The sequence below is a fragment of the Platalea leucorodia genome, assembly GCF_965183815.1.
Source record: "Platalea leucorodia genome assembly, chromosome: 15".
Lineage (NCBI taxonomy): Eukaryota > Metazoa > Chordata > Aves > Pelecaniformes > Threskiornithidae > Platalea > Platalea leucorodia.
In genome coordinates, this window is record NC_138837.1 from 9,112,607 (window position 1) to 9,137,579 (window position 24,973).

At 50.9% G+C, this 24,973-nt stretch overlaps 1 protein-coding gene across 1 annotated transcript in view; it reads left to right on the plus strand.

Moving 5' to 3' along the window:
- Positions 1 to 24,973, plus strand: part of ASTN2 (astrotactin 2) — a gene marked incomplete at both ends in the record, with an annotated part of 359,009 nt that overhangs the window by 114,580 nt on the left and 219,456 nt on the right. The window contains 2 exons of the mRNA XM_082327894.1: positions 5,149 to 5,256; positions 19,277 to 19,423. Coding sequence (XP_082184020.1) covers positions 5,149 to 5,256; positions 19,277 to 19,423 — 255 coding nt within the window. The remainder of the gene's footprint in view (positions 1 to 5,148; positions 5,257 to 19,276; positions 19,424 to 24,973) is intronic.

The following is a 24,973-nucleotide window of genomic DNA, read 5'->3' on the forward strand; positions in this document are numbered from 1 at the left end:
TTGAGGGCTGGCAGCGTGGGAGAGAAGGATGCTGCATCCGAGAGCGTCTGGATTTACTGGTTCCCAAAATGAAGCCAGGCTGGTACGCGGAGCATCCCAACCTGGCTGCATGGGAGCGGGGTTTAAACCAGGAAGCAATGCCCTGGGAAACGCAGGGAGAGACAGCGGCGCAGGGTCCAAGGATGCGGGTTCGGCTGATGGACCACCCTGTGCGCCCACCCCAAGGGCTGGGTGGCATGTCGGGGTGCAGGGCTGGGAGGTGGCCTTGGGGGAGGCCGGGTTGCGCAGAGAGGGGGTCTGGTGCCCTCTCCTGGGGCAGGCCTTTAAAAGCACCCTGGCTTTGAGAAGAAATAAGCGATTAAATAGAGCCTTCTGCCTGAGACGGGATGCGCTGTTTATCAGGGCTGCGGCTTCTTCTGTTCTAGAGGTCTTGTCTGTGCCATAAGTTATCCAAAGTTGCCCTGTGGAGGAGAGCCGCGGCTCAGCTGGGCTCGCCCATGGTCCATGCTTTTGCCAGGACATCTCTACCTCCCGCCTCGCCCCGTCTGTCTGTCCCGTGGTGCCCTCAGTGTCACATTTTGCTGGCGAGGGTTTTTTGGGGTTCAGCTGGGAGCTTTCACCTCATCTGAGTCAAAGCATCGTGTTCAGCTCCATGAGTTGGTCCTTAGTGAAAATAAAACCCTTCACAGCTGTGCAAAGGCAGCCATCTGGGATCAGTGTGATCCCAGTTTTCTGCGGTGGAAGCCATGGGGCTGTCACCTGATTGTTGCACCACCCGCCGCGGTGTGGGTTTTTTGGGCATAGGCAGAAAGAAAAGGGAAGATCGATGCGAAGGAAGAATTTTCATCAGCTGAAACCAGTGTGCGTGCATGTGTACCCCTGCTGCAATGACAAGCCAGAGCAGAGCTCTTCATTTTTTAAAAGGCTTTTTTTCTTTATCCTTTTTTTGTGTTGACTGGATAAATTTCAAAAGAAAATGTTTGCCCTTTTTTTTCTTCTCCCTAAAAAGGCATCTAATTTACCTTTCTCTGCCCACATTTGTTTTTTCAGTTGACTGGTGTGCTTTTGGGGGGTAAATTAATTAAACTGAAAATTTCCACTTAGCTAATTGTATGGCTCCACATCACCCTGCCAGCCCTTGGTGCACAGACCTTGCCGCAGTGCTGGGGAGAAGGGGAGGGGGACTCATCAGCTGGTTTTTACTGGGAAGCCTGGGAGCAGAGGGGCTTGTTGAACACCCGGGAGACTGCATTGCACGGGGCAAGTGAGTGTGGAGGTGGAGTGAACTGAACACAGTTGAGTAGGGAGGTTGTGGGTCTTGAATGCTGTGGTGTGTAGGGTTTGGCCCTTTTTCTGGAGGAGAGGGATGCAGAAAATCCTTTTGCATTGGCAGTGGCGCTGTGGCTGCGGGCAAGGGGACACATGGACAGAGGTGTCACCCAGGGTGACACAGTTGGGGACAAATAAGAGTTCCCACTTCTGTTATAACCTTCGGCTGGGGCTGCACGGCTAGAAGGCGCGTCCCCTGGGTGGTGGATAGGGGATCCCTCTCTGGAGGGTGCACCGGATAAAATTGAAGAAGGTGCCGCGAACCAACGCAGCCTAAGGGAAGGCCACCCTGACAGAAAAACCACTGGCCCTCCAAGTCATGGGGGTTGGGCAGGAGGCCAACTACCTCCTCCCGGAAAAAAAAAAAATAAAAAGTTGCAGAAACGACGAGCATCAACTCGGAGATGGAGAAAATCAGCAATGAAGTGAGGAGGAGGAGATGGAACTGGATCGGCCATGTCTTGAGGAAAAAACCAACAGCAGACTGCGCTGTGGCCCTTGGGGCTCCAGAGCACGCAGCCGCAGACTGATCGAAGTGGAAGAACGATGTTCGCGCCTTGTGTGCCTCCTGGCACTGAGAGAATTCAGATTCAGATTCAGACTTCTGTTATAACATCTGGCTTGGAAGGATTAAGTATTTGAGGTCAACCTGGCCTCAGACAGGAGTTATCCAAAGAGCTCCCATTACTTATTTCTTTATTTTAACTTGGTTTTGATTTGTTTTGCATCCATTTTGCTTCCCTGAGATGCTCTGTAACCTCCTGGCTTTGGGGAAGGGATTTAAAATGTCAGGTTTGCTTTTTTTTTTTTTTTTTAATGACAGAAATGCACCTTTAAAAGAAACACATGGTTTTGGCTAAAGAAAGGTCTTTGGGGGTAACAGAGCCTCTAATTCCCACATTTTATTTCTGTAGTCCATATTTAGTGTTAACGCTACTGTCTTTAATTACACCATAACAAGAGGTGTTTGCCTTGGCACCCCGCCTTGCTCCCCGCTAAATTAATGTCAGGCTCAAAACGAGCGCCCTGCCCCAGCGCGTGGCTGAGCTGCGATCTGTTTGAATGGATTAACAGGCTTGTAAATCTGCAAACAGGATTAGAGGCGAGAGCATCTTCCTTGAGCTCCCCCTCCTTGCCCGCACCCCTGCCTCCTGCCCCACCGCCTGGGGGACCTGTGGTGGGGCAAGAGGCAGGGGTGTGGGCGAGTAGGGGAGCTTTGTTTTTTCTTAAATTGAAATGGTAGGAGTAAACTGGTTGTAAAGGGGGTGTAGCTCCTTGGGGAGCTGCTGTGGAGAGTTGCCGGTGCGTTACGGGTACCTGGCGCTGCGAAGTTGCTGTTTCCCTGTCCTCTTTCTTTTTAAGCATCTTATTCTGCTTTGTAATTGGTTATGGTGATTAGGATGTTTCTTCTGTTACTTGATGTTTTTCTCTCTCTTTTTAAAGAGGAGTGCTGACCAGGCAGGGCTGCTTGGCTCTAATTGGGTGCTTTCCCTGTTCATCCCCATCAGCAGCTGAACGTGGGTGCTCTCTGCTGTGAGCATCCTCGGCCCTGGCGCGAGCTTCCTCAGCCCCGCGCCCTGCTGAGCAGCCTGCCACCGAGGCTGGCCGGTGGAGCTGGTGCAAGAGGTATTGCCCCAAGCATGACCATCTCACTAGGATGCTTCAGCAAGAATTTGGGGCCAGTTAAACATGAAACCAGGTTAATGGTGGGATCAGTTGAGGATCAGAGCTCCTGCATCCTACAGGCTGCCTTGACGGGGCCCTGGGACCCCCAAAACCACCACCAAGATGTATTCCAGCATACTTGATAGCGTGAAGGGATAAAAGTGCAGCCTTTGCAGCCATTTCTCTGCCCTGGGCTCGTGTTTCCAGGCTGACCTCTGCCACCACGTGTTGGGTCAGAGGAGACGTTTCCTCTGCGGGCTGGGGACCTACGCTGGGTCTCCTGACTTCTGTATTTATACATCCTGCACAGTGCTGGGTAATCAGAAAATGCAATATCGCTGTCACCAGCTCTCCGAAGACATCCAGCCTGAGTAATTTAACATGTCAGCGCCATCCATCATGGAGACGCAGCCGGCAAACAAACGCAGAGCGGCCGGAGGGGGCTGGGACAGTGGCTGATGGAGCGGCTGCTGCCTGCACCGGCTGCCTGCTGCCTGCACCGGCTGCCTGGTCACCTCGGCAGGGTGCGAGAGCGGAGCGAGCACTGGAGATCACTGCCTCTGCCTGCCCCTGGCTATCTGCCTGCACAAAAGGGACCAAGTCTGGCTCATGGGAAGGTGGCAGAGGGACATGCCATGTCCTGCCTGTGCAGGCAGCATCCAGGTCCTTCTCCTGGGCAGAGGAGATGGCTCTGCTGAGCTCTAGGGTGAAAGCCCTCCCATAGCTGGTGTCTGTCACCCAGCCCTGGGCACCACTGGCAGCAGAAGAGCCCAGGGCAGTCCCTGCTCAGCAGGAGAAGGGCACGTGCAGCAGAGCTGCAGTCCTGGCCGGTGGCCCAAGGGCCTGCATTAGAAGCCGAGGTTAATTAAGATTTTCCTCGCTGATGCGAATAAGCCTTATTGGTTTTACCACTCTGCTGTGCCCTTCAAATCCCCAGTCCCTGGGTGCAGGTGTATCATGACATTGGATGTTCGCTGTGATACGGGGTCTGAAGAGGGGCTGACGGTGGGTTATGGTTTGGGGTGCAAGTCTGTAAACTCCCCAGACCCCATGTTCAAGCACTAAATGCTGCTGTGTGCAAGCACTGACCCCTCCTGCTTCTTTCAGGAGGAAAGGAGCTGGTGGAGCTTCTTCCTAACCCCCTCCCTGTTGAGACCCCCCCGCGAGGGCACTGCATGGCCAGGTTGGGGCATGGACGGAGCAGGAGCCACGTGCGGAGCTCCCGGCGTCCCTCCAGCTCCTGCCAGCCACCTCTCATCACGGTGATTAAGGATTTCAGAGGGCAGAAGGTACCGCTCGTTTTCTGCTCTCCTGCCAAGAAGTGGGGAAATTGTGCTTCTGCCTATAATAAAGGATTTTTTAAAAACAGTAAAATATTTTAATGGCAGTTTAAAGGGCCACTGTCAACCCCCAGAGGCCTCTTTGCTTTAAACTCTGCAAGGATTGAAGGGTTTCTGCCAGTTAGAGTCTCTGTTGCCTTTTAAGCATCCATCAGTCCTTGCTGGGTCCGGCAGCTGAAGCAAGCCAGGCTCCTCCAGCATCCCCCTCCGACTCCCTGCTCCAGGAGGGAGATGCTGGGTAAACCATGAACCAGCCCTGCTCCTTGCCACAGCTGTTGGTGCTGGCCACTGCAGGGACACGTGCTGCTGGCCATCATGACTAGCTGGTGGAGCAGATGGGCCAAAGTGGGTGCTGAGGGAGTGAAACAGGACCCTTGCCATGCAGTGGGGTCCTGAGTGCCCCCTGAGGGCTGTATTCCCCCCGTGCTTCTTGTCTCAGCTGTGTTTGCTTTGAGGCAAGCACCTAAAGTTTACTGTACTTCACCGTGCGGCTGTCCTTGGGGAGAGCAGCTTCTACATTCCAAGGTTTTCTTTGTAAATACATTGCAATGCATTTGTAAAATAGTTTTCTGGGGGTAGGAAGCATCACAGTTGGCACTGTGGGGTCTTGATTCTTGATGAGGGCAATAAGGAACCGGCAAAATCATGAGTGGTAAAAGTCCCTGGTCACTTCTGGTGACCTCAAGCAGAGCACCTGGGCTGGGAATGGTGGATGCTGGCCAAATCCAGCAGCTCTGCCAAGGAGCTCCCAGCTCCCCCTGCTGCCGTGCATCCTAGCTGACAGGGCTGATTTTTTCCTCTCTATTGCTTGCAGGTGGGATCGGGTTTGGACGTGCCAAAGGAAACTCTGGCTCAGAGGCGGATGATGAAACCCAGCTAACCTTCTACACTGAGCAGTATCGGAGCCGGAGACGAAGCAAAGGTACAAAATGACATAGGTACTGGTGATGTGCATGGGCGTAAGAGGAAAAAAATGGTGGAGCACCTTGACTGTTTCCATGGGCGATGCTGTCTGATACTGTATGGGTCTAGGTAAGGACCGCAATACTAGTCTGTAGTGGTAAGGACATCCTGAGGTGTGCTGTTCGCATGATGCGGCACCATGCAGGAACCATAAATAGCATTTCCCGGTGATGTTGTTGAGGTTGTGGGTTTCTTTGATGGCTTCTAGTATCAGTTACGTTACACGTGCCCTGGCACTTCCCCAAAGCTGCAGTGGTGCGTGGTGACTGTGTCCGTCATTGTCCTGCCGCCAGTGCGGCTGTTGGGGATGGTCACCTTGGCAGTTCCTTGCTCCAGACTCCTCTTTTCTGCCCTTTATTTCCCATGCAAAGCATCCGTCGGACAGAAATTTCCCAGCCTTCCTCTCAGCACAAAGGCAATTAAAAGGAACAAATTCAAAATGAGGGCTGGGGCAGGGATTTGTAGACTGGAGTCCCTTCAGGCTTTTTTGTGAGTTAGAGGAGGTGAGAAACTGAAATATCATCCACAGTTTGAAATTAGTGTCCACGTTTCTTCCAGTCACATCACATTGGATCATTTTTGTTCGGGACCCTCGGACCAAGCTCTTTGGCAGAGGACAGGGTGAGCCTTGCTGCTGCTGCATTTGAAAAATCACTGTCAGGAAATAACTACGTTGGGAAGCAATTTCAAAATTGCACAGTGGGTCTTCTGCCTTCATTTGTTTTCTGTATTAAGCTGGGCATTGGCAGAGCACAGCACGTCAGATAGATGCCTGCGCCCACCACAGCAAACGCAGCCCCATTTGTTTCAATGATTAGGTATTCTGATAAATGCTTGCAATGTGTTTATTTGAATGTGAAATTACCTCAACACCTCTGATCAGCTTGATGATTGCACATGGATACAAACACACGCATGCACAGGGGTGTATTGCATTTGTTCCTGCTGAAAGGGAGGGCGTTCAAATTTTTTTTTTCTTTCCTATGTGTTTTAGAAGCATGAGAAATTCTCACTGAGTTTAAAATGAGCTTTAGATGAAAAGTAGGGAGAGAATTCGTGAGTTAAAGTTACCTGTTGCAGTATGAACATATCTGCATTATGGGTAAAATGATTTGTGAGAAAAGGAAGAAATTGGTTGTGTTGCAAACAGGGACCAAAGAAATGGTTCTGAAAAAAATCAGTGGCATGGGGGGAAAATTTCCCAAATGCTGAAGTAGTTTTTTCAATAACTTATTCTGAAATACTGGGCTGGGTGAAAGTCTCCTTGGGTACTTTGGAAAAGTCGCTGAAGGTTTGCGTTTTTTTTCAGCTACCACAAGGGAAGGGGGAGACGGTATGTGAACAAGGTGTGGAAAACAGTGGTTTTAATGAAAAGTAGATAAATCTTTGCTTTCCCGCTGCCTTGACGGCATTCCCAGTGAGGTCAAGTGCTCTGTCAGTCACTCAAAACACACTTGTGATGTATGCTGGGTACAAAGATACTCTTATTGACACATATGTTGGCTTTGGGTTGTTTGTTTAAGCTTTGTTGTAGGGCAAATATAAAGGAATAGATAAATAGGATGAATTCCTTTATTTTTCTTTGAATAAGCTGTTGTTCACCTGAGCTGCTTTGGTAGCTGGGTTTGAAGGGAATTCAGGAGGAAGAGCTGCCTTGCACGGTTGCACAGAGCTGGCTGTTAGATCTACGCTAGCGTTTGAGTGATGCTGTGAGAACCTGGTTTGTTCATGTTCGGTGGTGGCTAACCGAGGGAATTGTCTTGCATAAAGTCCCTGTTGTATTTCTCCTCCTGTCTAGCTAAATTTTGCCATCGCTGCGTCCTTGAAAGGAATTTTCCATTTTACTTTCATTGACTCTTCTCTCCCTCGTGGAAGGAAAGCAATAGCTTAGTGGGAAGTCACAGTACCAAACTCATAATTACCAGTTCAGCAAAGATCCATAATTGGATGAGATCATAACTCTAATAGAGAAGGATGCATCGTCAGGTACGGTTAATTCTTACAATGATGTTCCTGTATCGATTTCGCCGTGGTTGCCTGTCATTGCAGGTGCTGTGAGACAGTTATCAAGTTCAAGGAGAGAGATTCTTTGGGGTTTCTCTCCTTGGATTAGGTTTTGCAGGATTGAGCCTAATTGCCGATACCTTCGAGGCACTGATCCCAGCCGATGTGATGGGATGTTTCCACTTAGGTGGCGCATAGGTTCAGTTTTACTTTGAGCTTTGTTGAATTCAGCTGGTTAAGTGGTCGTGGTCTTTGTTTGTCTCCTGTAGAAGAAAGACTGCAGGTTTCATAGTGCCTTGGCAAAGTAAATTAGCGGGACTTTCCAATAGGTAAATATTGAGCAAGGGAGAGCTTGTTCTGGTAGCCCAGGAGCAGCAGACTTGTTGATATCTGGTTTTCAGTGCCGGAACGCACAGAGAAGTAAATCTGATCTATCTGGGCGCAAAGGCAGGGACAGCCGAGGCATCGCCTTCTGTGGTCCTAGCATGCTGCACCATGCATCTTCCCAGTTTCTAGGTCTGTGGGATCCCCTTACACTTATGTTCCTCTGTCTTTGGAAAGTCTCCAGAGAAGTTAGAGGAGAGGAGTGTGTAAGAAATAATGCAGAAGAGACTTTCTTGTGGAGTCTTTGTCCTTGTCTGCTGTTGGGCTCAGCCCCATCTCTGGGATTTGAGCTGGGAGAGGCAATGCTGGTCACTGGTGTCTCTGGGGAGCTGGCTCATGCCAAGAAGTTCACTGTTCACACCTGTCTTTAGCAAGGCATTCGTTTTCTTCGCCACAGCCCTGTGCCCATGCCAGCTCTCCACCTTCTGCTTCTTTTTGATGGATCAGTGTGACCCTGGATGGCAGTGCTGGCAGCAGGGCTCGTGTGCAGTCCCAAGGGAGCTGGAATTTGGACTTCACATCCTACTTTTGCAAGTAAAACAAGTCCTGAGAAAGGCTATCAGGTGATGTGGAGCTCCATGCTTGGATGCTGAAGGGACCCTCACCTGGGGCTGGAGATAGCTGGTTTGCTCTTTTCTGCTGACTGTCATTACTGGCTCCATGCGATTTTCCGGAAATGAGGTTTTCTTGCAACCTGTTTGCAACAGATTTGTGCACTTCAGGGCTCCGCTTGCTGAGGGGGCTGGCTCTCCCCTTTTCCACTCCCCTGGGAGAATTGGGAAGTGTGGGAAGCTCCCCGCGTGCTGGCTGCGGTACGCGGATGGCTCTTGTCTCCAGGGCTGTCAGTCATCACACCTTTCACCAGCACTGACATCTCCACAAGAGAGAACCTGCCAGTGTTGTAGAGATGCTAATCCACATCCCCAGCTGCCCATCATGGGTGACATCAAGCTTTGATACTTACTCAGTTCCTCTTTTCTCCTGAGCACTGTGGGATGTGTTCAGTCAGGTCCTCCTCTGAGTTCAAGAGGAAAATATTAGTAGCAAAAAAACCCCAAAACAGGAAGGGAGCGCCCTGTGTGCAAACCTTGCCCTGCATGGTGCATTGCTGCTGCTCCATCCCTCTTGCTCCAGAGTGGTGCTTGTCTCCTGCCTAGCAAAATATATTCAGCACCAGGTCTGACTTTGCAGCCTCAAGCTCCCCAGGTCGCATGCAGTGCCTGCCCAATGGCTATTAAAACAGAGAGAAAGATGGGGGGGAGAAAAGAAGCAGCATCGTATTGCTAGGAATAGGAAGCAACTCCAAGGCCGTACCGGGCTCCCTGCAGCGGTGGGCTGGCCCCTGCACTCTGCGCTGCGCAGCTCGTCAAGGACTTGCTGAGTCTAACGAGCCCCACCGGCGCGGGGGGAGGCGTGAGTGAGCCTCTCCCCCCTCCGTCTGCTTCCTCAGGCCCCGGAGCAGCTGCTCTGTAACTCAGAAACGTTCCTGCTCTTTTAAAGCCCCTTCTAGGAGAAGGTTTCTAAGGGATAAATGAAGAGTAAATCGGCATCGCATTGGGTCTGCAGGGCAGATGCTGTGCAGCTTCTTGGGTTAGGAGAAGCTGAGGCAGGGAAGGTGACAGTGTTGTATGGAGACCCTTTGAGGGGCTGAGCATCCTGACCCCATTCATCTTGGAGACCTAGAGAGCCTCTGGCCGCTCCTGAAGCCCGTCTGTTGTCTGAGCCCCTGGGACCTGCCAGGAGCCACCGTGGCTGCTGGTGAGCCCCTAGGACTGGGGCTTGTGCTGATCTTGCTCCCCCCCAGCAAGCAGAAAGGTCAGGTACAGAGAGTTGCTAGAAACTTAGATACAAGGCAGAGCGCTGGGTGCAATCACAAAGCAATGCTGTTGATACCACGATGGTTGAGATGTGCTGGAGGGCGCCCAGCACGGTGACCCAGCTGGGATCTCTCATCGAATGTCCTCAGCTGGCTGCTGCTCTTCAAGCAGGGCTCTGGCATCTGCTTCACCCTGAGCCAGACCACCCTGAGCCCGTTCTTCCACACTTGGGTCTGGGATCGCTTCATCCCTCCTGGCATCATCTCTATTGCAGCCTCTTAAAGGAGGAGGGGGGGGAAATATCCCACCCTGTTTTCATGCATTGCTTGCAGCCAGCAAGCATGTACCTCCCTGTCCCAGCAACCTGCTTCCATCCTAGGAGAGCTCCCCGACACCCCAGGGAAGGGAGGACATGGTTTTGGGATGCTCCTCGACTGAGGTCTCCATGAACAAGGCACCAGTCTGTTTCCATAACACACGGTGATAGTTTAGACAAATTAGCAGAATCCAATTATGTACCTTGGATTGGTGTCAGCCATGTGTGTGTGCGTGCATGTGTGTGCCTTGCTGGCTGGTGAAGTCTTCTGAGGGCTGTTAGAGAAATGAGAAGCTGAGCTTTGATCTGCCTCTGTATTTGGTGTTTAAAACAAGGCCTTTTATAAGGGAATATTAGGTATTCGGAGTCTGTTACATATGAGGAAGCTTCGCTTTGATCCTCTCCTGTCTCCGGAGGCAGCAGACACTTATTATTTCATGGGGAACTAAACGAAATGCAGGATGAAATTTGGGTCCTGTTCTCTGTGCTCTGCCAGTGCCCCCAGCCCCGCCAGGGCTGAGCAAACACCGTGGGCAGCGCATCGGCCCATCTCTGCTGTGGTCCTCGGGGCATTGCCGCCCCAGGTCTGCACCAGGTTTGGCTTGCCATGCCAGCAGCCTTCAAACTGGGGAAGACACTGTCAGGAATCAAATGGGAGACAAAAGGTGATAAAGCAAACATGTTGGTTTGGGTTGCTTGCAGTAGCAAGAGGGAGTAATGGGTCTGTCCATGCCTTGTGCTGTCTGCGCTCAGGGAGCCTTCTCCCTCCCTGCCGGTGCTGGCAACCCCGTGCCGGCTCAGTTGCTGCCCGTCCAGCCATGCCCCAGCCCCTGCGGTGCTGCAGTGGAGGCTTCCCTGGGAAAGGGACACACAGCCACTTGCTGCAGGGACAGATGGACAGGTCAGTGCTGGTGTCTGGCATACAGCTGGCTGGTTCGTGGCACGTGAAGCTGAGCTGCTCTCTGAGAGGGCCCTCCCAGAGGGGACAACTGGTGTCCCATGCGACCTGGACATCCCCAAATCTCTGAGGATGAGATACCTTCATGACACAAGTCTCGCCTTTACCTCCCAGAGTGCTGGGGAACATCCACCCCTGCGGTGCCCCAGGGCGGTGGTACTGATGAGGGACGCTGTAACTTTCCAGCCCTTCTTGGCTCTCAAAAGCTCTGTCACGGATGCTGTTTTTCCAGCGAGCAAACAAACGTGGTGCTTTTGCCTGATGGCTTACTTGGCTCGCAGAGCAAGCAGGCACTGCATCAGCAAATGAAACCTACCCAGTGCCCCTCTCTGTCCCTGTTAGACTCAGTCTGTGCAGTGAAGCTGGGCTGGGGTTGCTCCAGCAGCCTCTTTAGTCCCGTAAATCCCCAGTGGCTGTAGGTATGCGGGATGCACACATGCTCCTGCCTGTGCCTGGGCACTTGTGTGGGGTACTGAGGTTTTGGGGAGAGGGGTTGCTACGTGACGCTGGTTGCAAAGCATGAGCTGGGGAGCAGAGGGGTCTGCAATTAAAACGGTTGTGGTGCCGCGGCAGCCGCAGGCTCTTTAACTTCCCCGGACTGCGCTAGAGATAACAGCGTTTACATCTGTTCCTGGAGGCAGTGTGGGTCTTTCTATTTATTTATTTATTTTTTGATTGTATCTGATACAGCCTCAGCGAGTAATTGAGTGTTTGAGAGTGAAAAATTATCTCTCCGGCTTGGCCCTTATCTTGACAGCAAAGCAGCACTTTTAATTTAATTTTGTTCAGAGCATGTGGGTAACAAATTTCACTAATCGCTCTGCTGTCGCCCTCCGCATGGTAACGAGTCTCTTGTTTCCCAGGAAGCAGAACATAAACACGGTGCTGGATGCGGGCAGGAGGAGGGCGAGGGTTAGCGCGGGCTGGAAAATAAAGACGCATTTCGGCACCGATGCTCGGCGCACGTGTGACGCACTGGATTTGTCTCCTGGCTGGAGCAGGGGGAGGAGTGGGAGGAGGCAGAGGGTGGTGGATGTCACGCTGCGCTGGTGAAGCTTGCCCTTGTGTGGCGCTTAGTTGCAGGGGAAACTGAGGCACGGGGGGGATGTGCCCCAGCCCTGGGGAGCTGTTGCAGAGCAGAGATTTTTAGTTGCACCTTGCTGGGCCATTTTGCGTCTATTCCAAAAATAACGGAGGGAGGGGAAAGATGTGTTTGGTTTTTTTTTTGGTTTGGTTGTTTTGTTTTGTTTGTTTGCATGTCTGGCTTTGGAGATCCCAGCCCAATTCCCAGATCCCAGGCAGCAGCCTGGCTCTGCCTGTGGGGTGGTGATGGGAGAGGGGACAGGGGTGGGCAGCGCAGTGGAGGTCCAGCAGCAATGGGCAGCTTGCCAGGTGCTGGGGCATCTCCTGCTGGGTCCTGAGCCCTCTACGGCAGCCTGGCCTCCCTCACGGCTCCCTCTTGGTCTCCAGAATCAATTCAGCTGTCTGACCAGTCCTTCGCTCGCCGAGTGCAATCCTCCCTGGGCTGTGACTCAACACGAGCTATTTCATAGATAATGATTACTTTTTTCCCCTCTTTTTTCCTGTAGGAATAATGTTTTCGTTACACTGTATTGAAAATTGCTTTTCCTCCTCCTTAAAATGAAGCCTTCCACTCAGATTTGCCTTTGTGTTTATATATTGTAAAATTGGGACTCATTTGGAGTTTAAAACAAAAAAAGATCAGGCCTTAATTCCAGGAGAAGTGTTTCTATTGATTTGCGTGAAAGAAAATTCCAGTGCAGGCAATCTCTGCTTTTAAATATGTAACTGTTTCTTTAATGTGATTTTATCTCAACCGATTCAGCACTGAGAACATGAAAGCAAAACTGACTTCATTGATTTTAATTGTCCATGCCCAGAGAAATGCAAAAAATGTAACAGTGCCAGGAGACCAAATTAGGTTTGCACAAATTCTTCCCCCTTTGCTGTGCCAGAGGAGGTCTAAGACATGCGGGCAGGAGACTGTGCCTGGTGGCGGTGACCGGGTCTGATGGTGGTGATGGGGCTGGAGGTGATGACCCTGGTAGTGATGGAGCTGGTGTGTCAGCAAAGACCAGCATCTCAACCTGTGCCACCTCGGTCATCTCCGTTTCCCCTCTCCCTTCCGCTGCCCCTTCCTCGCCCAGCCTTCAGGGCTTTTCCTTTCCCTCCGCTTCCCCCCTCGTCTTCTTCCTCCTCCTCCTGACTGAAATTTGCTGGTGGCGTCTCCCTGCGAGCTGCAGGCACACTGTTTTAGAGCAAAGGGGGAGCACCACTGGCAACTGTATAAATAGGACATAAATACATTTATTCAGTACATGAGGCTTTAAAACTCCAGGAGTGCGTAAAGAGCTGAGGCTCAGGCTGCTGGGGGAGCGCGAGAGCTCACTGGGGTGAGCGGTGCAGGCTGTGGTGCACATCAGAGCTCAGCCACCAAACCCTTGACCTCGCCCCTGGGTCTTGCAGCCCAACCCCGACCTCCCCACGGTGGCTGTGCCACCCCTCAGCATCCTCCTCTCCCTGACCCACGCCCCAGGGCTGCCTTTTCTGCAGCCGTCTGTGCCGTAAGGGAGGGTGCCTCGGCTAATTGCTAGTGGGTAATTCATAAATGTTAATAGTATTAATCTGATACTGGCAAGATCAAATCCTCTATGAATCCAGAATCTCACCCTTCTGCTGCACTATACAGCTGTCTTTCCTCCCTGCTTCCCCCCCATCCCTTCTTGTGTGCATCCTCTCTGCCTTCTTGGAGGTGAGGAGGGTCTCCCTGGGGGTCTCCCCTGGCACACAGGGAGCAAAGCCACCACTTTGGGGCTGATCCCCATCCTGCTGGCTCTGGGGATGAGAGACAGCCCCGTGCCCAAATCCTGACCCAGATCCAGACCATAGATGTGAGCACATTCACTTAGGATTTGTCCATGGAGAAGGTGCCAGCTCAAGGAGAAGCTGAGGCCAGGCATTTCAGAGAGGATATGCAGTGAAATACCTGCTTGTGCTCTCACCCGGCTGCTCAGATGCTGCCTGGGGGGTTTGTTGCATCAACATCCATCCCCTTCTGAGAGAAGTGGCTCTGGGGCAGAGTGGTCCATGAAGGCTTGGTATGGGGACCATGGTGTGGGAGAGCTGTGTCTGGCTGGAAGGAGGATGTCCCATCCTGTTGCAGCCCGTGTGTCTGGTGTGCTGGAGGAAGAGGGACCATCCCGACGTGGAAGGGGTGGGGAGGCTGTGGCAAGGGGCAGAGGTGCAGGGCAGGGAGGGGAGACGGGCAGCGCTGCTCCCCGGCAAGGGGGTGCTCTGTGCCAAGAGATGCCTGCCAATGCTGCTGCTCATCTTAATTGGCGTTTGATTTGATTCGACATGATCTCCTGCTTGTAAAACACCTTGAGATGTTTGTGTGTGTGAGGGTGTCCTGGAAACGCTGTTGTACTGTATTAATGAGCCTCTGCTGGAACATAAAGAAGGATCATTAGGAGTGCCCAACTCCTCTGACATGCCAGCAGCAGCGGTGTGCGTTGGGAGCAGCGTGGGGATGCCGAGGATGCGAGATGGGCTGCAGTGGGCTCGCTGCACCTGAGGGGTGCTGGACGAGCTGCTCACCCCGCGCTGGGCACTTCTGCATGCGGCACGGCACGGCGGCCGGGCGCTGGCGGCTGCGCCACGTGTTGCTAAGCAGTTCAGGCACTCACTGTTCTCCTGCTTGGTCTCCCCATCCCTGTCTTCCTCGGGTGGTAGAAATACATTTTAATATCCGAGTAGCCGTGAAACATTCTGTATTATGCTATTATCTCCGGGGGGGCGGTGAAGATTGCAAAGCACTTGGCGTTTAACACCCACATATGGCTAACACCATGGGCTGTGTGCTGATAAAGATGGGGTAATTAAAGTTTATTTTTTTATAGACTAGTCTCCCAAGCATGTATTTATGAGCCTGATTTAGAAACATCATATTACCAAGAGCGCGGGATATTTGTGTTGCTCGTAAATCCATACGTGTTCTGAACATGGATTTTTTTTTATTTTTCCTTAAATTTAGGCAGCACTGCCAATATTAAAAAGAAATGAGCTCAGAGTTTTGTTGGTTTTTTTCCCCCCCTTGTTCTTTAGGTGGGCAAGGGAAAGTGTACAAAGCAGCAAGTAATTAACTGCACGAGGAAATGATATTTCAAAGGAGACACAGTGCATTTGGAGGGGCTGTTTGCAGAGTGTTTACACCAGCGGCTTTGAATTTATCTTCATCTTGCAGCAGGTGCAAAATCTTCAGAGGAATGTGGTGCTTTGCAAGCTGTTTCTGAGCTGTCTGTAGAGGGACCCGCATCTTTACTGGGAGGCCAGAGCTGGGCTAATTGGCACCAGTGCTTAGGAGGGGAAAAAATTCTGAGTGGGAAACGTGGCAGTGGCAGGAGCCCCTCTGACCACAGTCCTGGCTACTCCTCTTGTCTTCCAGTCTAATTAAGCTGCCGTTAATTGGATCACTAGCAGGAAGCATCTCAGGTATGATTCTGCCCTAAAATGGAGCAGTTTCCCTTGCCTTTCTACTTCTCTCTCCTTTGCTCTTGCAGACTAAGGGTTATTTCTCCCCATTGGGTAGAACTTCTTTCTTCTTATTCTTCATCCTCGTTGTGTGTCCTGCCTGCTGCTCTGCCTGCTCCTTGGGTGCAGGCTTCCCGACTCTGCCTCCCCTGGGAGCTGCATGGGCCATCACTTTCCCCCTAAAACAGCCTGGCTGAACACTCGGGCACTCGCTCACTCTGGTGCAACCATCCAAAACGCAACAGAAACATGTTGAATTAAAAGTATAGAGAGGCCATCTCAATACATGAAGGATTTATTAGGGCAGAGGAATCTGGGGAGTGAGTTTGGTCTCCACCATGCCTGGTCGCCACCTTCCTCTTGGGCTTTTTGGACCCCACAAGACCCAAACAAAGACTTACATTGGGTGCTGAGGCTCTCGAGGCTCCTGAGTCCCATCAGCCATCCATGAAGGTCTTGCATTCCCCCCCAGGCTTCCTCTTCTTGGTAAAGGAGGTTGATACCAGCCTGTCCAGTGGGCCTGGGTTTGCAAATCTGCACTTTAAACACCTCCCTGGAAGCCTGGAGATAACAAGAGGAGGAGAGAAAGAGCAGGCTTCACCCAGGTAGAGCTTCCATTTCCAGCAATGTGATTAATGCTGGTGCTGCCTGAGTTACAGAGCCAGTTTGGACACCCAAAGAAGGAATGGGTCATTTTGTCTCACTTCTTGAACAGGAGCATCAAGCCTCGGTGAACCCATTGAGGTTGGTTTGGTTAGTAGTGGCTTGCTAAGTATACGTTTGCTTGTGGTTTTAGAGGCCTGGCATGAAGCTGTTTATCTCCAGATGGGTGTTTAAATGCAGCACAGGAGTGCTTCTGCTGGAGCATCAGTGGTCTGAAGCGCAGGCGATGGGATGGAGAGCGGGAGCCACGTCCCTCTCTTTAAAGAACAAGGGAAGGATCTGCTTTTCCAACAGCCTCCCATCAAACCTGGCAGCAAACTGGCCATGAGCATTAAAGAGCTGAGCTGGAAATCCAATTTCTGCTCAAGCAGAAGACCTGTTGTTTTGGTTCAGTTGGTCAAAGCCAACGTCAGGCAGTTCTAGAGGTCAATAATTAGCGCTGTGATGGAAACGAGCCAGGAGTGGAAGGCAGAGGAGCAGGGAAGGTAGTTAAAGAGACTTGTAGCACATTGTTCCTTTTCTTGGGCAGCCAAGCTCAAACTCATTGAGCTGTAATGGGCTTTTTGCTGTTTCAAGCTCCTGTGCCCCTCTCTTCTCTAGTCACCGGGAAAGAAGAAGCCACGTGGACCGATGGGGATGGGAGCTCCCAGATCCTAATTCTTCCAGCTCCACTCCGGCTGCAGGATGGTGAAAGCTGCCATTGTACCTGTGATTCAGGCTCTTTGTGAAAAGGGGATAATACTCATCTAACTCGTAAGGGATTTGTGATTTAATGTTTGCAAAGCACTTTAAGACCCTGGATTGAAAGGTGATTTATAATGGTAAAATCCAGTGTTCTTTAGTCTATTGTATACTTGGCTGTGTCCAATTATCCTGATGGGAGGTTTTTTTCCTTCTTTTTTCTTTTTTCTTTCCCCTCCCCCCCCTTTTTTCTTTTTTGCATTCATGTAGTAACTCCAAGCGAATGCAGGGTTTGTGGCAGGCACAGTATGCCCAGCAAGAGGATGAATTTGCCTCCCAAGGAGGTGCTAACTTATGCTGATGATATGAATAAAGATTGGGAAGAAAAAAAGGGGATCGCGAGGTGAAGGGCACAGGAGTTTGGCAATAAAGCTGTGAAGTAGGGGTGGGAAGGCTGTTTAGATGATGCATGCATAAGGAGAGTAAAAGATGCTTCATAAATAATCAGTTTGCATTCTCCTGTTGGTCGCAGTGATGGGGGTATTTTCCAGCAGATCAGCCACTTCTCCTGTCCTGCAAATGATGGTTGGAGCATCCACTGTGCAGGCTTCATGCTGCAACAGGGGATGCTTTGGTGGGGCATGCTGCCCTGCCTGGAAAACACAGGTCATACTGTGGGCTCAGCCCGAGCATGAGATCTCTGCCCTGGCACCAGCATCTCTAACAGCAGCTTCGGTCAGGTTACAGGGTGTGCAAGTGCTAACTTGCTGGATGTATTTCCCATTCAGTTTTTAAAGTGATGCTTTTTAAATCTCACTTTCCTGATGAGATGGCAAGGGCCGGGGAGCAAGGGAGGAGAGGCTGGATTGGCTTCCAAAAATAAATAAGTGTCCTTGCCTGAATCCTGAGCAGGAACGTAGTCAGGTCTGCTGGGAGCTCCGTCATCTCAGCTGCACTGTAATAGACTGTGCAGCGGCTGGAGTTAATTGCCAGGCTGTGTCCTCTCCTTGGTGTTGCTGTACTCCCCAAGTGGGTTCTAAGTGGCGTCGCAAGCACTGGAGAAGGGAACTGGCTGCTCCGTGAGGCGTCTGTCGTTAGCTTTGAGCAAAGCAGAGCACTGGTGTGTGGTGTTGGACTGAGTGGCCGTGGGGGATGCGGTGCAGTTGGAGCAGCAGTGGGTCAGGCCCCAGCTCCAGAGAGGCTGGGTTGGGAGGGGACCAGTGGTGCCCCAGGGATGCAGACTCCAGGGCTGCTCCCTTCTCAGGCAGTGGAGACCTGTTCATGGGGTAGCAGTGGCCAGGGGACAGTTTCTCCTGGTCACCTCCATCAGTGGAGGGTGTCTCATCTGGACACATGTGTGCTCCTGGCATGCACCCAGCAAGAGCATCTGAATCTCCTGGGACAGCCGGGTCTCTCCTGATGACTCTGTATTGCCCAGCTTCACCCTCTTCCCTGCAGAGCTTGGGACTTGCTCTGTCCCACCCAACTGTAGTTGACAGCGATTCAGTCATCTCAATGCCACATTGCTCCATGAGGGTTTCGCAGTGAGTTTGTACCTCCTGCCGGCCTTTCTAGACCTGCAGATGCTTGAGCTCCTTGTTGGCTTTCACTTAATGCTTAAAAAACCTCCAAATAAAATAGAAGCCACCAACCAAGCCTGGACGAGCGTGCAGGTCTGAGCGGAGCCATGGGGTGATGGCATCCTCCCAATCTCATGGGATCATTCCTCGGTGCCGGCACCCCTTAGCCCTGGTGCCAGGCATGTGGCCTTTGAGACAAGGGATGGTAGTCTGAGAGTGACCCACATGCTGTGAGGGGACTGAGTGGGCTGGGTCCCTCCTTCGGCGGCTGGCTTCCATGTGTTGGAAAATACTGAGCTGCTTTGTGGGAGATGCCGTAAGGTTCTGCACCTGACAAAATAAAACTTGTTTTGTAATATTTCCTGCCTGTCAAAAGTGGCTGGCTCTGTAAGTCGCTTTGTTGTTCGGCATAAACTCCCTGTGATGACTGAGTATTTATGTGTATTTGTGTAAATAATTAACGCTCATTGGTGCTATATAACATCTACAGGTGTAGATTTCTCCTGGTGTTAAGCAAAAGCAAATGATGCCATGGTCCAGGCAGCCCTCAGATTTGACTTGTGGTTTGGTTTTTTTGTTTGTTTTCTTTTTTTTTTTTTTTGACTTGACAAGATTTGCCAAATAAATCAAGGCTGACAAGAAGTAATGACGGCTTTGCCAGAGGAGCCTGGCAGGGGTGGTGAATGGCTCCAGGGAAGGGGGGTTCCCAGGGAGAGGGTCTGTACAGGTTTGTGAGCAGGCTTTCTCCCTCGTCTAGGAAAATATAGTCCCCAAAATGGATGTAACTCAGTGAGTGAAACAACACGAATGTTAAAAACCTAGCCAAACAAGGTGTGATGGGAATGATGGGGTCTGCAGACCTCAGGAGCTCTTCCAGTGGTACTGAGCTGATGTCTTTATTTTCAATGCGTGCCCTTCGCCAGGGTTGGGGCTCTCCTGCATTCACACAGGGAAGGGGGGGAGGCCAAGCAAGCCCTTGGTACAGCTTTGCCTTTTGGCCACCCACCCCTCTCTCTGCCTTCCAGGTTCGATGAAGAGCCCGGTCAACAAGACAGCGCTGACCTTGATCGCGGTCAGCTCCTGCGTCCTGGCCGTGGTGTGTGGCTCCCAACTCTCCTGCCCACTGACTGTCAAGGTGACGCTTCACGTACCTGAGCACTTCATCGCAGATGGTAAGACCCTCTGGGGACTTGGACCCCCGGGTATGTTTGGGACATGGGGGTCCCTCTCTATGGGAATTGCCTCAGCTGTGTTTGGCTGCAGGGATCCCCCTTCCCAGAGGAGCAAAGTGCATCTGTGAGCCTGAGGCGGAAATCTCAATTGCGTCTATTATTATTATTGTTACTAATGGTGTCTGATGGATATTCCTGTTTTCCTCTGAACTCTCTGACAAGCCCCGAGAGCCTGCACAGACAGACGTCTTCCTGTCCTGCAGCAGCAAAGCTGTTCATCCCAGCCCCTTGCAGCAGTGTGGAGTGAAATTGCTAGGATTTGAGCAAAAGCAGAGATGCTTTGAAAAATTAGATGAAGGCTGCTGTCACTATTTATTGCTGTCTCCAACTGGGCTCCTTGCATTTGTTGTGTTTCACTGACCTTTTCTTTATAATGTTCAGTGAGCGTCGAGTGCAAGTTTTCGGTAACACGAGGGCAAATTTCATTTTCTGCCAGCAGACGGGACCCATTATTCAGTCAGTTCCAATTCCTCAACTCCTGCGCTTGTCTCGCTGCTCGGGGCGTGTGGAGGGGGCACCTTTTCTCTGCCAGAAATGTGCTGCATGGAGTCAGTGCATCGCTGGCTGCTGGGGTGTCCCAGTGCAGCCAGCTCCTGTACAGCCCCCTACTTTGGGGGCTGGGATGGAGGGCAGCTCTTGGCGGGATTAATATTTTGGGGAGAGGTAGATGGTTAAAGAGGTGCAGCGGCACAGCAGCAGCAGGGGGTGATGGAGAGGGGCTTAAACCATCACCCCGTGGTGGGGAGGGACTCACCAGCATGCTTGAAGTGGGATTCAGCCCTTCTAAGAGTGGTTTCTTCTTGGCCTTGGTGTGCATTTGTAGGATGTTATCTGCACTGCAACACCAACAGAGCACATGCTCTCCCCAGCCCCATGACTGACCCTTGCTGCCGCATTAACCCCACTTCTATGCCTACACCTAATGATGCTTATGGAATGGGTGTTGGGTGCAGCCAGCAGGTTGATGCCCCCTTGCTGGTGTGTGAGGCTGCCTCTGCTCTGATCCCCAAGGATGCTTCTGAGCTGCTGACTCTGGAAATTACAGCCCAATCTCTGGGTACGTGGGCTATCCCAGCAGTCAAAGCTTGGTCCTTAAAGGAAAGAGGAGGAGAGCATCTACTTTGTGGTCTCAGATTGGAGGAACTGAACATCAGGGGAGACATGAGAAAGGCATAACTTGAAACAAGGGACTTGTCTACGCCTTGACCTGTTTCTAAAAGGCTTTAAGGATTGTCCAGGCTGCACATAAATATTCTGAACTCTTCACAGATCATTATTCCGAGTAGCTGGACAAGAGAAGCTCTTTTTGCACTTCGGAACTGAGGTTGCTCCAGTGTGAACTTGTGTCCCTTTGAGACGGGCACTGGCCAGTTCATCACTTGGGCTAGGAGTTCACAGCTGTTGTTGGTACTTGCTTGAAGGTCAGCCTGGAAGGCAGTGATGGAGATAGGACCTTGGCATCATGCTCCTGGCCTGCGGTTCTGGCCCAGGGAAGACAGCTTGTCCTCGAAAAAGAAAATAAAACAAAATGCAATGTGACTCTGTAGAATTAAAGTGAAAAGCTGAGCCTGTGCTTGTCACCGGGAAGGGGGTGGCAATGCAAATTATGCAAATATGGAGAACACTCGAATGGAAATGACAATGAAATACCAATAAAACAGATTAATATCCTTGAAACTGGGGGAAATGGGATGATCTCCAGTCCCGACTTAATGACTTTTCTAAAGAGAAAGTGGCAAGACGACTGGTAAAAATGGTTTGGAGAAGAATTAAAATGAGCTTTGTAATGAAACTGTAAAATATAATTACAAACTGCAAAAAATTTTAATATTTTTTATGAGAAACAGTCAAATTCTTCACATAGAAGCAGCCAAGACATTTTGCAGTGGCTATCACTTTTACTGAAATCTCATCATTTTATGCAATGGCAGAGTCCCTCGCCTGGGAAGAGAAAAGCTCTTAAAGTTGTCCCTTCTTTTTGAATAACAACAAATCCCACGGCAGCACCCAACTGGCAGCAAAATATTAGAAAACATTTAAAGACATCGCAGAACTGAGCCGGGTTGGGAAATTTTAATGATACCCAGGAAAATGTGTCTGGCTGTGTTTGCAGAGGCTTGGCACCCAGAGTCTTATGCTGATGGAAAATAGGGGACTTGCTTCTCCCTGGCAATCTCCCAGGTGGGTTTAAACCTGCTTTTTGCCTGGGTGCAAAAGGGAGTTGGCGTGGGCATCCCCACGTGAGCGAAGCAACAGCAGAGCTGATGTCTTTGGCCTGGCCAAGGCTGGGAGCTTTGATCAGTCTTAAACCAATTTCTCACGTGGCACCTCATGGTGCGTGCCATGTCCTGCGAAGGTTGCCGAGCACTTAAATAGTCTGGTTTCTGAAGCTGTTCTCTTTTGTATTTTGCGTGATGATAAGGCAGGCTCTGCGAGAAGGCAGGGATGGTGCATTCACAGGAGATATTCCTGTGAGAGAGAAGGGTGCCCTCTCGTTCCTTTTTGAAATGCGGTATTTCAATAGATGCCAGTAGCCAAGGAAAATCTTAAAGTGGAGCAGCTACCAACACCTCTGCAGGAAAAGCCAAACAAAGACAGAGGCTGAAAGAAATCCCTCTCCTAGCAGATGAAAACTTGTCTTTGAAGGAAACTTTAAATAGATGCCAGCCAGCTCCAGTGCGCCAGGAGCCAAAGCCAACTTGGGAAAAGGAAGGGGGGTGGAAAAAGCCCCACCAAATGTCTCCAGCCTCAGAGGAAAGCAGCTTTCCCCCTCTGCAGTGAGCAACGGCATTAGAGAAAGAAGCTCCTGAGCCCGCTGGAGTTGCAGGATGGGAACAGGGAGGGGAAGGACTGGGACCAGAAGCCAACTGGCAGCAAAGGCTGGGAGAATGTATTCCAAGCAGCAGTATTAATAACTAGCCTGTCTCTATTGCCCTTATTTCTCTCTCTCAGTTTGTTTTCTTCCTTTTGTTCATTTGATGGGGTTCCCCGCCCAGCTCCTCTCCCCTCTGAGCAATTATTGCCTGGTTTGTACAGCTGCTCTGCCTTCATTTCACAGGGCGGCCAAATCCAGGAAAGCCTGGCAGAAGCTGCCATGGTCTTTGCTGCCATGGCTGGCAGGGGCAGGCTGGGGGCCTCCTGCCTCTGGGAAATGGGTCGGTGTCTCTAAATCTTCTCTTAGGGTGCTGGGAGCATCCTCTCCTCCCTTCTGCTGCTCCAGGGCATCGTGTTTTGGGGCAGCCTCTGCCTGCTCTGAGCAGAAGGCATCGTTCTGATTTCGGAGACGGCTCGGATTTATAGAAAGAATCGTAGTCGCTTTTATGAGGATATGGAAATGCAAAGCATTTTTTAGAGGACCCTTTAACAGTGTCAAAGGGGGGAAGAAAGGAAAGAGAGCTCCTCCATCTGAGTAATAAAACCCCGTATGAATATGTGACCCACTCAGCTCTATACATTCAATAGTTGTTGTTTTTTGGTTTTTTTTTTTCCGCTTTCTCGTAAGTAATCATTCAAAAAAGTAGAGATGCAGCAATGGGAGCGGCTTGCAGGGAAGGCAGGGCTGGAGGAAAGATACCCTAGAGGACTCGGCCTGGAGTATGTCCTTGCTGCACAACAGTTTGAAATATAGTATCAATTAAAGCTTCCCATTTTTACAGCCTGCAAAGAAGTTATATATGGTGTGGGTGGATGTTTGTATCTGGATACTTTAGTGGGAGAGGTAGGTGAGATCCTCCGGTGCGTACAGAAGGAAGCAAGAGCTACATTTAGCTAGGGGCTTGTAGGGCTTCATTTTATAAGTAGAAATAAAGGGCGTAAAGCAGGTTTCTGTCACTTCAAAGACATCTCAGGGCATTTGCAACCTCCTCCCCTCCTCTTCTGAGACGCATGCCAGAGGAGATGTGGTAATCCCTCTATCTGAAACCTCGCCGAACTGCGGACTGGGTGGTTTATGGAGGCTGGGAGCAGAGGCACTGCTTGGCAGGCACTGTCCTCGTGGTGGGCTCTGCTCCGAGCTGCCCGCATTTCTGCTTCAGCCCTCCTGCGAACGTGGATAAATTCCCCCAGGATGAACGCTGCTCTGCAAGCAACAGGGGGGAGGAAAGCAAACCCATTCCCACCCCATGCAAAGCCAGGAGAGCAGTGGAAGGTGGAGTTGCCACTCGAGACCATGCTTTGGGTTTGAGTGTCTGACAAGATGGCAGAGTTGGAGGAAGCTTCTTTGCAGCTTCTTTTTTTTATTTCTCTTTTAAGCTTCGTGCGTCTGCATCTGCCCATCTGAACGATGATGTTCTGTGATTGTCACGCAGCTGATCGGTAATTGTTTCATCTGAAGATTATTTCCTACCTTCCCCCCACTGCTGTTTGCTCCAAGATGCGGGTGGAATTGGATGCTGCTATTAGCAGCTTGTGTTAATTTTCCCCGAAGATTGCCAGAGCTCTGCAGACTGCAATTGTTGGACTCGCAACAACTTCTCATTTTGGTTTTAATTAAATATGTTGCTTTAAATTGTTTGCTTTTGACATCTCCTGCTCAATCTTCTGCAGCCCTCAGAGGTGACCAGGCATTAGCTCGTGTCCTCAGGCGCTTGCCCGCGAGTGTGCTCAGCACGTGCTGCGCATGCGATCGCAGAGAAATGAGCAGCAGGAGGTGGGGGACTGGCTGCCTCCCTGTCCCCTTTTACAGCAAGGAGAAGCTGGAGACAATCTTTGATTTACACTTGAAGCACCCCAGGTTTATACCAGAAGGATGGAGAAAGGAATCTGGTCTCAAAGGTATTTCTCCGAGCTTTCAGAGACATGCTGCCATTGGGGTCCCCCATGTTCTCCAGCTGGTCCCAGTCCCACCAGCCCCCTCTGAAATCATCAGAGGGAATTTACTGGCTTAAAATAACTTCTTCTTGTGCTGTTTTCTCCCCTTGGAGTCGTTCTGCTGCAGAGGTGCCTGTTTTGCTGTATGGAGACCTGGGTCAGGGCTTTGGCAGAAGCAATACTCTTGTTGCAGACTCGGTGGCAGGTCTAGCTGCCCCAGACCCCGCATGTTTCTGGAAAGGTGGCTGTGTTTGGGGGCAGCTTTACAGATTGCGTTTAATTCCATCAGCTCTTAATCACTGGGTCACCTCTGTGTCTGCATTACAACTCAATCCTGTTCCTACGCCTGTTTGGTTGGCAAGAAAATGTGAGCAAATGGCTGCAGCATTACCAGACATGAACTCTAAATATTAACATCAATTTATAAACTGTATCAGCATGGATCAAAGGGATTCCAAGACGGTTTTACGGCGTGAATGCTCTTTGCATGAAGAACTAGTAAGATTCCAGAGGCTGAAGTACATCATGTTTTTATCGTGCGTTTGACAGGCTTGTGATCCTGTGCTTGGCTCTTCCCCATGCCAGCCCAGCTCCCCTGGCTGTGTGCCTGCCGCAAGCACCCCTGGCTGCTGGGGCAGCTCGGTTTGCAAGGGAAGGCAAATGCCTCTTCCTTTCTTCCTT